Below are 15,302 nucleotides of genomic sequence, written 5' to 3' on the forward strand. Positions count from 1 at the left end.
TGGTGTTTCACAGTTGTAAAAAAAAATGTAATCCCCAAAGAAGTATTAAAATGTGGATCAATATGATTGAAATTCGCTCACGGCTATGCCTTTGTTCACTGGGCATGGTGCAGCGGATGGAAACTCCTCTCTCTGCGACAACAAAACAAAGTGCAACCCAGTCTCTGTGTAATCTTTAATAATTAATGCAGGAAAAATGTGTTTAAAGCCAGGACATCCTCTTTAGTCAACAGAGCAGAGGTCAGATCCTTAACCACAAAGACCACCAGGGGTCCGCTCTCCCTTTCAGTCCTCTTGACTGGCTCTAATACTTCTATTCGTTCTTTTCTTCCTCCTCCACACCATTCCCATTCCTCCCTTTAACATCAGCAAGCAAGAAATTAAGCTAATATTTTAAAAAGCCAGTACTTTCACAATTATACAGAGCAAAGAGAAGATTTTGCTAAAAGTGCCAGTTAACTTCTTTTCAATGCCAAGAAAGACTTTAGGGAATAAAAGTGGAGTAAGGCTCACTGATTGCTATGTTTTGATTTGTGATGCCATGTTTAAGGAATGAAAAAAAAAATGCAGATTTGTGCAGTGCAACAAAGTCTAAGAGTTAATTATTAATGCGGTTTCAAAGGACATGTTCCTCCCTGTCCTGCTGTTCCACAAAGTTCAAACTGAGCAGATTATCAAAAATTGTTTTTTTTATTTTTGTAAAAAAAAAAAAAAAAACTAGACATAAAATGGATTACAAACTGCTGTGGTTTTAGAAACAACAGGTGCAAACACACAATAGTGCTAAGAACCTATTGAAGATATAATTTCCAAAGCCATGTGATTTTCTGCTATTTCCCTCTCCCTATCTTTCTGTTGTTGTTGTTGTTTTTTTAAATTTAAATTTAGCAAAGATTCATCCATCTCCTGCATTTAGCTGCTTGTGTTATGAGACTCTCTTCAGCTCATTAAAAATGTAATGCTGATGACCAGCTCTCTGGAACAGTGCCTCCTAACCAAAGTTCATCACTGGCAGGCACTGCGGGCTTTTTCACTTTGCACACATGCAGAGGGGTTTTTTTCACCAGAGTCCTCTGTCTAAAGACACTTTGTCTGCTGCTGTCCTGCTTCATGTGGAAAGGTGAAGGTGTAGGGTGTCTACTGCTTTCGCTGTTTTCGTGGAACAGAAACTCCCTTATCCCACAAATACCCGCAGATCACCTCTGTTTCTGGACGAATGTTTTTTTTTCTTGCAGTTTCTACATTAGTTGATTTAATTCTGTAGTTAAATCAGCTCCTACAGCCACAACATAATAATACGAATAATACAAATAATACAAATAATACGAATAATACGAATAATACGAATACTACTACTACTACTACTAATAATAATAATAACAATAATAATAATAATAATAATAATTTTACAAACTGTCCTGTAAAAGCCTATGTGGTCTGTTGTCACTCTCTTCCTCCATTTGGCTGGCAATAAAGATGGTGCTGCGCCTCTGTGGTCCGCGTATTGAACGACTTTGTTGGGTATTTCCTTCTGCCTCTGGATCTGGTTACGCTGTATTGATCGGTTTTTATCGAGACAGATGTGATTCTTCGCGGCTCCAGCCTCAGCGGCAGTGCTGGCTGTGTTGCGCAGGGCCGCACAGGGGATTGAATTGCACTTATGAGACCACCCCTAACAGGCTCGTTTTAGCCTTGTATGTGGGGATAAAAAAGCTACACTTTTATTTTTTTTAAGTTTGGTAAACGACAAAAAGTTCCTTTCTTGTTTTTTTTTGTTTTTTTTATCTGTTCCCCCCTGTTTTTTTCCATCACTTGCACGCAGAGGTTTAAAAAGAAATAAGTTCACAGCTTTATTCCTGGAAGAGTTTGCGCGCTTTGGCGCAGTTTAGCGCGCCTTCTAAGAAATAAAATAAAGCCGTGCCACCTACCTGTTGATGGATGAAACGCTGGGAACCGTGTCATTGTCGCAGACGCCCTCAGCCAGTAGTCGGTCCCTTATTTCCCAAGCGAACATGGTTGGATTCTGCCGTTTATATTCTGCAATTTTGTCCACCACTTTTGGAGTTGCAACCTTTGGTTTGGAGCCACCAATAACCCCGGGTTTAATACTGCCGGTTTCATAGTACCTGCATGGGGACAGAGCGAGTGTTCCTGAATGGATCCCTCCTTTATTTAAATCAGTCGTGTGATCAGTGAGAAAGGTGGCTTTAACAAAATCGTTTGTGTGGAAACAATCTCCATCGATCTTCTGCAGTTACATATAGGCTAAAGAAAAAAAAATACCTACGAACATTATGGCGGCATTAATCTATTAATTGGCCTGCAAGTGTGCTGTTATATGGGCCTAATTAAGTGTCAGCTGGAAGGCGCACAAAGCGGATTTTCAACGAAAAAAAGCAGTATAATTAAAATTAAACAATATGAGCAGTGAGAAGGACAGAACAAAGGATAGTTTAGATGTAAGAGCGCAGTCTGGACCTCATTTCCAGTCTGCATAAGCTTACAGTAGCATGCACTACATGCCACCATGACCTACTGGTAAATGTTGGTGACAAACATACAGTGTGTGTGAAATGAAATACCTCTGAAATGCCTTCTGATAGCTGAAAAAAATATATGTCAGAATATTATCTCACAGCATTTCTGCTCTCAAGTAAAATTACCTAATTGCTCATATTTATTTATTTTTTTACACCGATGGACAAATATAGGAACGGAAAGTATATATTTGGCGTTTATTTCTCACAGTAACATCTGATGCTCAAAGGCAAGTTTGGGTAGATTGTGGTAGTTTTCTGGATTTTGCCGCTTTTATTCCAACTCGAGTTTCTTTCTTTCTTTCTTTCTTTCTTTCTTTCTTTCTTTCTTTCTTTCTTTCTTTCTTTCCTTTATTTTGTAGAGAAGTGATAGCACCATTTCTTCGTCACCGACAGCCAGCCTCATATTTCTCTGGGATATTTTTTCTCATTAATATTTAGCTGTAAACTCCCCTCTTAACATTTATTTCATGATTATGATGCTTTTCTCTTGTGGGGCTGCAGGTGATGGATTGAAAATCTGGGACACAGAACTGCTGCGTTCAAGAAAAAAGAGAGAGGGAGAGAAAGAAAGAAAGAAAGAAAGGGAGAGAAAAAAATGACCTGCCTATATAACCGATGACTGAGGCTGAAATAGAGCTGGGTGCGCATATAGCAGCTATAGAAGATTGATGTTTGACACACACAGGGCTCTGTTTGGTAGTGTATCCCCCCTTTTACCTGCCGAGGATTTTGCTGACACAGCCGTGACTGACCCGTAGCTGTCTGGAGATGTCGCAGGGCCGGACGCCCTGGTGGGCCAGCTCCACGATCCGCTGCCTCACCACGTCGGGAAGGGGTCTGCCGTTCACAAACACCCCGCCGAGCTGGTTCACACCGCCGTGCCCTGCGTGGGATACAACAGCAACACGAGGAGGGGACATAACATTACATACCTGCAGAACACACTGCTGTGTGTGCTCATCAGCCCTCTACTGTGTGTGTGTGTGTTGAATTTTCAGAGTAAATGAAATCAAAGTAGCACAAACACACACAATGTGACGCAAATCTGAATATTAGCGAACTCTGATGCTGTTCAATAATAATAATAATAATAATAATAATAATAATAATAATAATAATAATAATAATAATAAATGAATTAAAGCTGCCACAATTTTAAACTAATTTTAAAACATTCAATTTTTAGAGGACTTTTGCCCAGCAAATGTAACAGTGAAATATAAAAGAAAAAAAATATCACAATTTAAAAATAAAATCTATCTGCTTTTTCTTTTTCATTTCCAGGATCTCATCTGTCCCTGCTCACTGGCTTGGTTAGGCAATATTTTCCAAAAGGATCTCCCCCCCTCCTGCAGCCTAACACATGTCGCAGATATTACGTTTCAACCTGTTTAATTTTCCTTGCACAATTATTGTAAATAATTAAAACAAGCTTTGATAACTCATATTACAAACGCGGATTGTGCGAAGGAGGTGGGGATAAATAATTCACACAGAGTCCGGGTCTTCTTTTACGCATATCATATGGAGGGAATACGCGAGGAAAAAACAAGCAGAAAAAAGCAGACGCTTTCTAAATTCTGTCGTCACTTTAATTCTTTACCATCCGAATCAAAGTGAGAGATTGTTAATAAAGTGAAACGTTAAGGCTACATCCATTTGCACACAGCGTGCTCCCTGCCTCCCTAAAAGTAGCCTGAATGTGGCAGGTGATTTCCCAGGTAATAAAAGCTTTGTATTTAAATTAACGCTTTTCTTTTTAAATCCTCCCCCCCTCTCCACTTGTGTCTTAAATACAGACCTACATATTTCCCACAACCAACCTCAGGGTTAATAAAGTTTAAAGATAATAAACTAAAAACACACAAATAAAAGCGGATTTCACCCACGTGGGTTTAAAAATAAGTCAGAAATCTTCCGTTTTTTATTATTTTATTTTAATTCATCAGCCATCTGTTATTATTTACTCTGCATTATATTATCATAAAATTAACGTCAAAAACTGCTAAAACTATATTTTTACAATTAGCCTTTTAAGTCAACCAGTGGGGGAAAAAAATCAATTTGGAAAAAAAAAAGTAAAGGTAGCAAAATTTTAGATGTGAGAATCGTGTACATTTCATTGGACAATAGGGGGGAAAACAGCGAGGCCCAATAAAAAATATCAATCACCTTACATTTCGCTATCGTAACTGTTTCATTTCTATTTAAATTAGAGCGCAATCATTGCAAGTGCACAGGATCGTTTTTTTTTTTTTGTGCGCTAAAAAGTAAAGTAGGATGACAGACATGTTTTTGGTTTCTAAACTAATTCAGCATACTCACGGTGCATCGCCGAGAAGGGGTCTGCTTTGCAGTGAATATCCATGGGATAGCAAAGGAAAGAAAGGTAATCGACTGAGGTCGCCGTTTCGCCTCGGTGATGCAGCTTAAATGACAAAAAGAAAAAAACAATCAAGGATTTAGATGTTGGTGTAACACAGTCCGTGTGGGAAGAGTCCGCGGTGAACAAGCAGTGAACAACTTCTTGGGCGCGATGCTAAGTTTTCCTCCTGGAATAAAAAAAAAAAAGTCTAAACTCAAAAGTCTGCAGAAGGGGCTGTCAGGTGCAGTGCATGACCCACGCGTGTGCAGAGCGCACCAGTCGCGGAAACATTGGCTCGAAGCGGGTCACTGTTTGTTTTTAAGGGACATCATGAGGAAAACAGAAGCGTAAAACCGAGTCTCCACTGCTCCGCTCAGGAATCTGCGACCGGAAAAAAAAATCCCTCTCCTCTGACGGCGTGGTGGACCGGCAGGCTCTGTGGTTTAATCAGATAGGGGCGGAGATGACAACAACATGGACACGGCGAAGTACAGAGCAGCGAGTCCCCCTCTCCTCCAGAATGGGCTGTGCCTGAACGAAGCTTTGGGCAGAAAATGAAACCCCTCTCCTTGTGTGTCTGTTTCTAAAAGCTGCAGTCCCACAGTTCACCCCCCCCCCCCCCCCCCTCCTACCTCCATCCCACAGATCCCCTTGCATAGAGATGGATGACTTGTCAGACAAAGGCAATAGATTCCAACACTTTGTGATTCGCCCACGTAAAAACCTGCAGCTCAAATGAGGAGGTCCCTGCATCCGACAGCCAGGAAGGGGAGGGAGACGAAATGGGAAATGATGAGACTTTGGGGTAAAGAATCAAGGAAATTAAAGGCAGGAGGTAGAAAAGAGGTAAAGCACTGTCAGGCTACTTTAAAGCCATGCTGCTCGGACGCTTTCAGTGAGAGGACTACCAACACAAACACAGTGAAGATTTTTGTTATAGCAGAGCCTAAAAAACACGCAGACACCTCAAAGAATCATTATTACATAATTACAGATGGTACAATTTTCTTGTAAATTAAACAAAGATAAGACGAAACCCTCCGCGTTTTATTTAACCAACTTTGTAAGCTTGGGAGAATGGCTAAAAAGGAATTTCGTGAACTTTTGCACCAAAATCTATATGAAAGCATTTCCTTGCTTTAATTTTTTCTGCTCCTAAATACACGTTGAAAATATGTTGGCGCTGGTTAAATACAAATAAAGTTTTCACATTCAGAAACTGCCAAACCTTATTTACCCATATATGTGTGTGCGTGTGTGTGGTCAGAGAAGTGGTGTGTGAGGTGTGCAGGGGAGCGTCAGTCAGCAGGCCACCATCATCATCACCATCATCATCATCTACTCCTGGGCCTGTGTGCAGCACCGCTCTGTAGATGGCGCTCATACAGTAGGTTACACAGCCCACCACGCTCATGGAGGCAGACAGGTATAGGAAGGAGGGCTGACGCTGCTGAGGCTGGTCGGGTCAAAGGTTGGTGTGGTAAGAGTACTGCCAATTACGCACTCGTAATCTTTTCTTTGGAGGAACTCAATCCGTCAGAAAAGGAGAAGAAAAAACATGAAAGCGTGAGGTTAACATTAACTTCTACGTGTTAATGCATTTTTCAGGTTATCCATCAGAATGGTGTCACTTTGTTTTCTATAAATAGGCTGGATGATAGTGAACTGTAAGCTGTGTTTTCCAGTGAATGGTGTGCCTGAGCAGTCACCTTGCATTCAGCTGAATTTTTGTACGTTTGTTTTTGACTGGCACAGCAAGCACAACAACCGCAATCTTTGGCTGTTATTTAGAAGTTTTGTGGACTTCATGGCGGCAGTTTGAGTTGCGAGTCCAGCTGCCCTCTGGACACGTTTGAGAACTATTCCTCTTTTTTCCACCTTTTTCCCTCCACGTTTTTTTTTGTTTCTGCATTTTTGGGAAGAGAGCTTCTGGTACAATATGTAGCACCATGGGCTGTAATTTCACACATCGATGCACTTTTGCCCTAAAGCTGCTGCTATTTCGCCCACAACACCCCTATTTGCCCCCATACTTCTCTGTAGTGCCACGATGACGTCCCCGTGTCACAGCACTACAGCAAAACAAACGGCGTGATAATTAAGAAACTGTTAGTCCTGACTTCACCCCCTTTAAAGCCACAGCCACCAAGGACCTAATACGATTATTGTTTTCGATTTTCCTTTTTTCCCCTTGCCTGATTTACACAGTAAAGAATCTCTGAGCTCGTGGAAAACAACATAAGAACATTTGATTTGAATATATTTCAGATAATTTTTGTCAGTGTTTTTGAATGATGCTGGTAGAGGTTAAACTGTTTACACATCCTTTAGGTTCGTTATCAACAAATACACGCTATTGGGAATGTAAATATCAAGCTTGTGTTATACAACGGAAATTACAGGCTAATCTTGATAACTATATTTAATACGTTCACTGTGTGGAAATGTAAAGACACAGAAGAGAGAGACAGAGGGAGGGTCTGATGGTTTCAAAAAGGACAAGACAAACCCCTCTTCTTCTTCTTCTTCTTCTTCTTCTTTCTTTCTTTCTTTCTTTCTTTCTTTCTTTCTTTCTTTCTTTCTTTCTTTCTTTCTTTTAATAGCACATGAGCACCACTATTTTCAGATTGCTGCTGTATGGGACAATGTAAACACACACACACACACACACACACACACACACACACACACACACACACACACACACACACACACACACACACACACACACACACACAAATAAAAAAATAAAATAAAATAAGTAAGCGTCGATCGCCCACGTTGTATGTTTCTATATAGTCTAATTTCAATGCAAAAATATCTGATTGTAAATTTGCATCTATTACCAGTTGAGAATGAAATAACACAGAGATTGATAGAAATGTGACAATTTTCATCTTCATTAATTAGGCATTTGAAATATACTCGAGGAGTCCTAATGTGCCCCATGACACCACTGCACAGCAACTCCCTGCAAGATTCTCTTTAAGCGTAAAGCTTGTTCACTTCCACTTCTGCGCAAGCTCTAACTCTAGTTTATTGAGATTTATTAGATTTTATCGAAAATAAATCAATAAAAATCTTACAAATCCCTGTTTGCACAGCGTAAATGTCCAACTTCACTTTTTTTTCTCAACTCAATGAAAAAACCCAGGAGTCAGTGAAGTAAACGCTGAAAAAAACAACAACAACCTCAAGTGCTCAAGTGCAGTACGCACGGTGCACTTAAAACTTTTACTTCCATCTTTTATCTTTCTTTTTTTTCACAATTGTAATTTAATCTTTCCCCATGAATTCATTTCCTCTTTATTTGTTAACACATCAGCATCATATCGAGAGCCACGTGCAGCATCCCACCATGATCTGGAGTCTCCTGACACCCAAAGCCATATGGGTAGGCTATGCCAAACTGCAGGATATCAGCTGCGTCCTTAGATTGCTTATTCATGTGCTTTATAACAGGAGCAGATGGATATCAATTTGACTCCATTCTCGACACCACCACAGATTGATTTTGTACTTGCTTTTAATTTTTCCATAATTAATTAGATCATTACAACTGTTTTCCATTGATCTTCCCATCTAAACTCAAAATTGAGAGGTGAATTAGATTGTGATCTATGTTTTCAATTAGAGCCTCGAGCATGTAGGTGATGTTGATAGGCTATTTAGCAAAATGGTGCAATAATAATAATAATAAAAAAAAAATAATAATCATAATAATAATGAATTTCATTAAAATACAAAGTTCTTACCTTAATTTCTGATATTTTACGAAAACAAAAACGAAATATAAATGCGTAAAAGCAGTTCACAATAACGAAAGAAAAGCGCAGATTGGTTAAATAATAAAGAATACAAATCCAGATGAGTATTAGGAAGAAAGCTGCATCCGCCAGAGATTTTCCCGCACAGCGCAACCAACACACCTGCAAACAAACGCTGACATTAGTATGAGGCAGAGGGAGAAATCCTTACCTGATCGACCCGCGCTGTGAGGCATGGCTCTCCCTTGTCTAATGGTGCGACTCTCCGATGCAGCCCAGTAGATCTGTCCGGCCTCCTGCGCTGTCTCCCCGGCTGGGCGTCCTGCTTCTCCCCGCTGGTTGTCAGAATCTTTGACCGATCATCCAAAACTAAACGGTTTAGGCGACAACAAAAAGAGGAAGCAACCCTGCTCCAATGAGCTACGAATTGATAAAGGAACGAGGAAGAAAAAAGCAAAGAAATCAAAGAACAAAACAGCGTTGCAGGTGCTGAATTAAAAGAAACTGTAAAAATTGCCCATTAATGTGTATCACCAAAAATAAAAATAAATAAATAAAAATCGATTCCAAATTGCAAACAGCTGTGCCTTTCACTGTTTTATTCGGCAGCACTGATGTAGATTTATTAACATCATGTTGCAGACTTTGTTATAACTCAACACACTGTGGACTACATATGATTTTCTCTGGAGACTTTACAGTTTATTCAAAAATGTAAGAAGTGACTTGTCAGTCCTACCTCTTAAACACTAAGTTGAATTAATAAAATGTTGAATTTATGTATTAATCCTATAGAAGAAAAATACTTAAAATTATTAGAGGGAAAAGGCCATTATCTAAAAATAATGGTTAAATGTCAGAATGTAGGCTGTTTATGGTACAGGCCTCTCTCCCTCTCCCTCTCTCTCTGTGTCTCAGAGTGGGGGACAAACAGGAAATATGATAGTGCAGCTCTAATTGTAAACTCTACATTTTCAGTAGTTGTTTCCACCTGCCTGTCAGACCTAACCTAAAGTGAGATACTTAATGCAGTCAGGTGTCACGCAGATAAACTTTGCCCAGGAAACTTTCTCTGTGTGTTTAACAGTGGAAAGAAATACAAAAAAAAATGTATAAGGGAGAGTATAAAACTTAGTAACTGGAACATTAACAGATGAATAACCAGTAAAAATGCAATATTACAATATCCACAAGAACGACAGAGCGTGGTAAAGCTATAAAATCCAACATTAAAAGATTATGGCGTCTCTATCGGCTATTTAACAAACATTTTGTATTATAAGAGTCTTTACAGTGCTTGAAGTTCAGAAATGGCAATAAGACTGCCACTGGACCAAGGACCAGTAATGGATATTATGGAAGCCTTTATACGCAGCTCTTCCTCGCTTAAAATGTCATTTAAACAGGAACACACTTTGCAGCTGGGTGCTGTCTCCTTTTGAAAACATTAGATCTTCATGACACATCATTTAAATGTCTCACATAAAGAAAATATATTGTTTCCAAAAAACAATTGCACCAGATAAGGTGTAATAATTAAGTGAAAGCATTGATTTAGAAGCAGAAACTATTGGCAAATTAATCAAATAATCAGATTTTTTTAATGGTTTTTCAATAGGAAATAATAAAACTATCCAAATTTAGGAAGCTCATTTTTAATTAAATATCTAGAAAATGTGTTTATGTATTAAGCTTTCTGTTATTATAATGATTTCATCATCCCTAACAGTCTGCAGACTGACGCACACACACACACACACACACACACACACACACACACACACACACACACACACACACACACACACACACACACACACACACACACACACACACTATTGTCTTGTTTTCACAGTGCTATTGTTTATTGCTGAGTATTAAAAATACATTTCAAGCAGCAAGAGCTGAGTCTGCCTTGGTAAGCTTGACATTAACGATCTCACTAAGTGTTTTTTTCCCTCTCTGTCTGTTCAGGCGACACACTAAGGGTCTGCAGGAACATCCAAATGGGAGGAACCCAAATCGAGGATCTTAAATGGCCGTAAAGCTGTGTGGGCTGTCAGTAATGGAACCTAAGCTCTTCTCAGAGCCACACACCGCATTTACGGGTTATGACCGGCGTCTGCAGGAGAGGCAGATTGAAAATTGAGGGAGAGGAGTGAATTTTGGTTAGACGGAGGTGTGAGGGGGAGAGAGATCTTATGGCAGAGTCCATTAGACTAGTCAACAGTATCTACTCTGTCCAAGACTGCCAAGATGCTGAAAGCGAAGAAGTGTGTGTGTTTGGTGGTGAGGAGCGCATGCGTGTAGGTGCATACATGTATATGTAAAGGTTCTCCTCCTGTCTCCTCTCCACGGACAGCCAAAGTTTTCACTTCCACTTCCACCCTTCATCCTAAAGCCCCCACCACCACACTGCCACTGCCCCCGCCACCTCTCCTTTCCCGTTTTTAAAAAATAGCGTCCCACTTGCTCATGGGCTGAACATTAAATAAACCTCGCCCCCTTCACCCTTCATGCCCCCCATCCCCCATCTCTCCTTGGCACCAACTCCCTCTCCTCACTCGGAGGCCATTGTAACTCCATGCACCAGGCTGCGCCCATCATTTATCACACCACACTCTGTCGTTACAGTCACATATATTTCTTTCTTGTTTTTTTGTTTGTTTTTTTGTTTTTTTTTAGTTTTTTGGAAACTAAAAAAAACTGTAATCTTACAGTTTCATCTAACTATTGTTACATACCTAAACAGTAAAAAAGGATCAAATACACCACGTGTATCTTGTTTCTTTTCACCGGGGCGGGGGGAATGGACGGCCAAACTAAGACAACATCGTGACAATATGTTTCCTGCCTGGTGTCTGGATGGTTTGTCGGAAATCTGGGCTGAGCGACAGCCAGTATCATAATCATCAACTCTTGCCAGCTTTTCATATTTAAAGCCAGCAAGGGTTTAATTACCAAATGATGACAGTGTCATATGGTACCATGATGGCACAGAACGAGTGTGTGAAACGTACGTACTTGTGTGTCTCTCCCTCTCCCCGCTGCACTCATTTGTTTGTGGCGAGTGCGGGAGTGTGAACACCTTTGTGTGGTAGCAGGTAGCTGAAGGGCCTGAACGGATAAAAACACAGTGGGCAGGAGATCTTGTGTGTGTCTGTGCGAGAGAGTGGGAGAAAAAAAGAAGCACAGTGAAACATCTGTAATTTGTAATTCCCCAGTATTCAATGGCTGCTCATGGATTAAAGATTAAAATCTATTGTCTTGACAGATGGGAGAGAGAGGGTAAGAAGAGGGGGACACTCATGCACATCCCATTTCCATTTGTATATGAGCTGCACAGTTTGGCTAATCACAGTAGAAAAATAAGCTGTCTGCGTGCCTTTCTGTGGGCAATGCCACCATGAGCCTTAATTCCAGCTGTGGAGACATTAGAGACAGACAGAGTGCTCGTTCTGTTATGATGGCACTGTGTCAGCCGATGAGCAGTATTTGTTTATTAATATTCCAGCGGGAACAAAGCACAGAGGCGCACTGCGATCAGCAGGTAGGAACGGCAGAATAACACAGTACATCCCACCTTCCAATGCTATCAAACCAGCTGTGATGCAATGATCTATCAAGGTACTGTAGATTTTATTAAGATACAGCACTTAAGTCAAATCTCAAAAGCCCAGCAAAATGGCCAGTGAGGTGTCTATGTGGGTATAATTAGACTTTTCTTGAAATTTTAACTGAAATTTTACATTAAGTAGTTAGAAATGTTTATAATTGTACAGAAAAAGCTGAAAATACTGAATGGGTGAGTTAGAGTTTCTTGTTTAGTCTGTGTGGTCTGCACTAAGAGGGCTGTGCATGTGTGTGTGTGTGTGTGTAGGGGGGTAATGGTCTGGTCAGTGGAGTGAAGCAGACCACCTGAGAGTTGTTTTTGGGCATTAGTGTGTGTTCTCTGTCTCTCGCTCTCTCTCTTTCTTTCTTTCTTCCTGTGTGTGTGTGTGTGATATATGACACTGGCCATCTGAAGGAGGTACCATGCTCTCCCTCTCCAAGCTGCATGAAAGGGAGCTGAGAAGCCCGATGAATTAAAGCCTCTCTTCAATAAAACATCAGAGTCTTTCAGTAACACACGCTTGAGATGCCCCAGTAATTGACTTTTGGACTTTAGAATTTACATGAACCCTCCAAAAGCAGCTTACCTGTGCAGTGATGCCCCTTGAGTAGGCATCCATTCCCCGCTGATGTGGATTTCCATAAACTAGTGCAATCTTTTTTATTTTGATTTATTATTTCATATTTGATAAATGCAAAACTATCCACTGTAGATAATTTGAGGGATTTATTGAAGTGTTTGAATTTGTTTATCATGGCTAAATCTTGCCAAATGAACCTTAATCCATAGATATTTGGCACGGCTCTATTCTAATGTAGCTGCCATGCAGATTTCCCCTAATGTTTGTTTGCTCATTATAGAATTAACAGGGTTTTATTTATCTATTTGGAAGTAAGTATACATACATATAGTGCAGGCTTGTGTGATTTAAATGATTTGAAAGTAAGACACTTTGAACATGGTTGACTAAATAAAGCCTGCACATTAATATTCATTTTTTTTCTTATTGGATATAATAAGACACTTGCACATAGTAAACTGCTACAGTATAATAGATGCCAGAAAAAAGATTATTCATTGAAGTCAGCCAAAGCAGGGAGAACCCAGAAGCTTCTAAAGAGATGAGGGCTCTTGCAGATTTGCACTGAATGTTGTTAATCCTTTCCTTAAAAGTTTCATGTAAGAATCGGTCCTAGTTTTCATCTGAAATGGAAATTCTAGAAGCAAACAGGACAGCAGAAATAAAATATCACCTATCAGGTTGAACGTTTAGAGAATCTATGCCTTGAAGGAGCGTTCCTGGAGTTGTTGTGAAAGTTGTGAACCTTGCACAGCACATAATAAACTCTTTAACAAGATGGGGAAAGTAAGAGTGAAGGAAGATCTATGGGAGGGGCAGAGGAGCTTGGCAGATTTAATTAATCACTGCATATTAAAATGTTTGTTTACAGAAGTGAACAGCTACAAGAGGTCCGATGTTAATTAATTTAAGGCGTACTTCCCCACAGCCTCAGCGATGTGTCACATGCTGCAGAGCTACTCCCTTTGGCAGGGACTCTGCGTCTCATTGGATATCCATCAATTGCTGTGAGGTGTGTAAGAAACAAAGAGGCACGGTGCACAAATTAGACCCAATGTTAACATGATTGCATATTAAGATTTCTAATTAGCGGGCAAAAGGAAAAGGTGAAGAAGTTGAGGAATACTCTATGTGGTGCATGAATGGTCAGCTGAAAACGTTTTTGTCTGTGGAGTATCTATTTCCTGCTTCACTACTGAGATCATCGAACTTCACTCTTCAAACATACACCACTCAGCCCAGATGCTTTATGTCCTAAAAACCGACAGATGCAGTTTCTGGTCAGTCAGAATCCTTAACACACGTGCTGCTTCTCTCTGGTCTCTAGAGGCTCCTCTACGGACAATGATGTATCTAATGCCCCCTCGAGGTCAGCTGGACTGAGTCCAGAACATCACCTGCAATCAATAGTGTTAGTAAAGCAGGCCCAACTGAATGCATGTGAGGGCAAAGACTCCACTCAGAATCCCACTGTGGAAAAAAGGCCTGCATGGCCCATTGCCTTCCTAAAACCAAACCATAGCCAGGCTGTGCACCTGACACAATGGTGTCTTTAGGAGAGATGTGCAAAGGTGGTGTGAAGAGAGACAGAGCTAGAGGGAGAGAGGGAATAGGAGTAAATGTCTTCTATAATATTTTAAAGAGATTTGCCTGTCACGAGACAGCATGTGCTCAAAAACAAACATACAAACAAAAAGCTGTGAGATAAATTATATAGCAACAGAAAATAATTCTCCATGTGAAATATTAGGTGTGTTTATTTACACCTAATGATTTTACACCATGCTTCATTCTGTATTTATCCATCATATTCAGCTTGGGATATTTCTTCTTAATCAGTTTCTCTTAGATTTATTTAGTTGGAGAGCAAGCATTAAGGAGCTGACAAAAAATGAAGGCAGAACGAGAGGCGATGTGCAAAATGATCTTGAACCAGTTAGTGATGGGAGAAGTTGCATTTTATAATCAATAAATAAATTGCAGCATTCAAATATAGTGAAGCTGGGAGCTCAGGTGTCCATTAATTAGGAAGTACGTGACATAGACGAGTGTCTTCTCCATATTTACCCCATCCTCCACTTTCCTGATGCCTGCAATAAAAATCAAAGTGCTAAAAGTTTAGTGGCTTCGCTGATCAATCAGCAAACCAACAAAATAACTTTAAATTCACCTGCAATATGTCAGGTCTTTTTTGTTCTCTCTCATTTTTCTTCAACAACAAAAAACAACAACTTGTGTTGCTTCTGCCCAAACAACCAGAGTATGCTGACAAAGCTGCAACTGCTTCCTCAATCAAGACCTAAGAGTGCCACCGTGCACTCTCCACTGCCACAGACCCTGATGCCTGAGACTAAGAGGCTGAGGGAAGTGGCAGATGCTCTGCAGTGTACGGTGTGCGTGTTTGTGCGAACTCCTACTGTAAGTGGGATTTGAAGAA

General features: G+C 40.2%; 1 protein-coding gene across 12 annotated transcripts in view; it reads right to left on the minus strand.

The window, feature by feature from the left end:
* Positions 1–15,302, minus strand: part of pax2a (paired box 2a) — a 131,872-nt gene that overhangs the window by 23,913 nt on the left and 92,657 nt on the right. For 11 of the 12 annotated variants that reach the window (XM_086259403.1, XM_086259399.1, XM_086259400.1 and 8 more), the window contains 4 exons: positions 8,884–9,041; positions 4,866–4,968; positions 3,258–3,423; positions 1,929–2,126 (listed from right to left, as the gene is read on the minus strand). In XM_086259403.1, coding sequence (XP_086115529.1) covers positions 1,929–2,126; positions 3,258–3,423; positions 4,866–4,968; positions 8,884–9,041 — 625 coding nt within the window. Of the gene's footprint in view, positions 1–1,928; positions 2,127–3,257; positions 3,424–4,865; positions 5,491–8,883; positions 9,042–15,302 lie in introns of those variants that run through there. The other variant, XM_086259410.1, reaches the window with a different exon arrangement.

This window comes from Aulonocara sp. 'chitande type north' Nkhata Bay, linkage group LG13 (assembly GCF_057382095.1).
Source record: "Aulonocara sp. 'chitande type north' Nkhata Bay isolate Kocher_YH1m ecotype deep benthic linkage group LG13, A_spYH_male_GT1.1, whole genome shotgun sequence".
Lineage (NCBI taxonomy): Eukaryota > Metazoa > Chordata > Actinopteri > Cichliformes > Cichlidae > Aulonocara > Aulonocara sp. 'chitande type north' Nkhata Bay.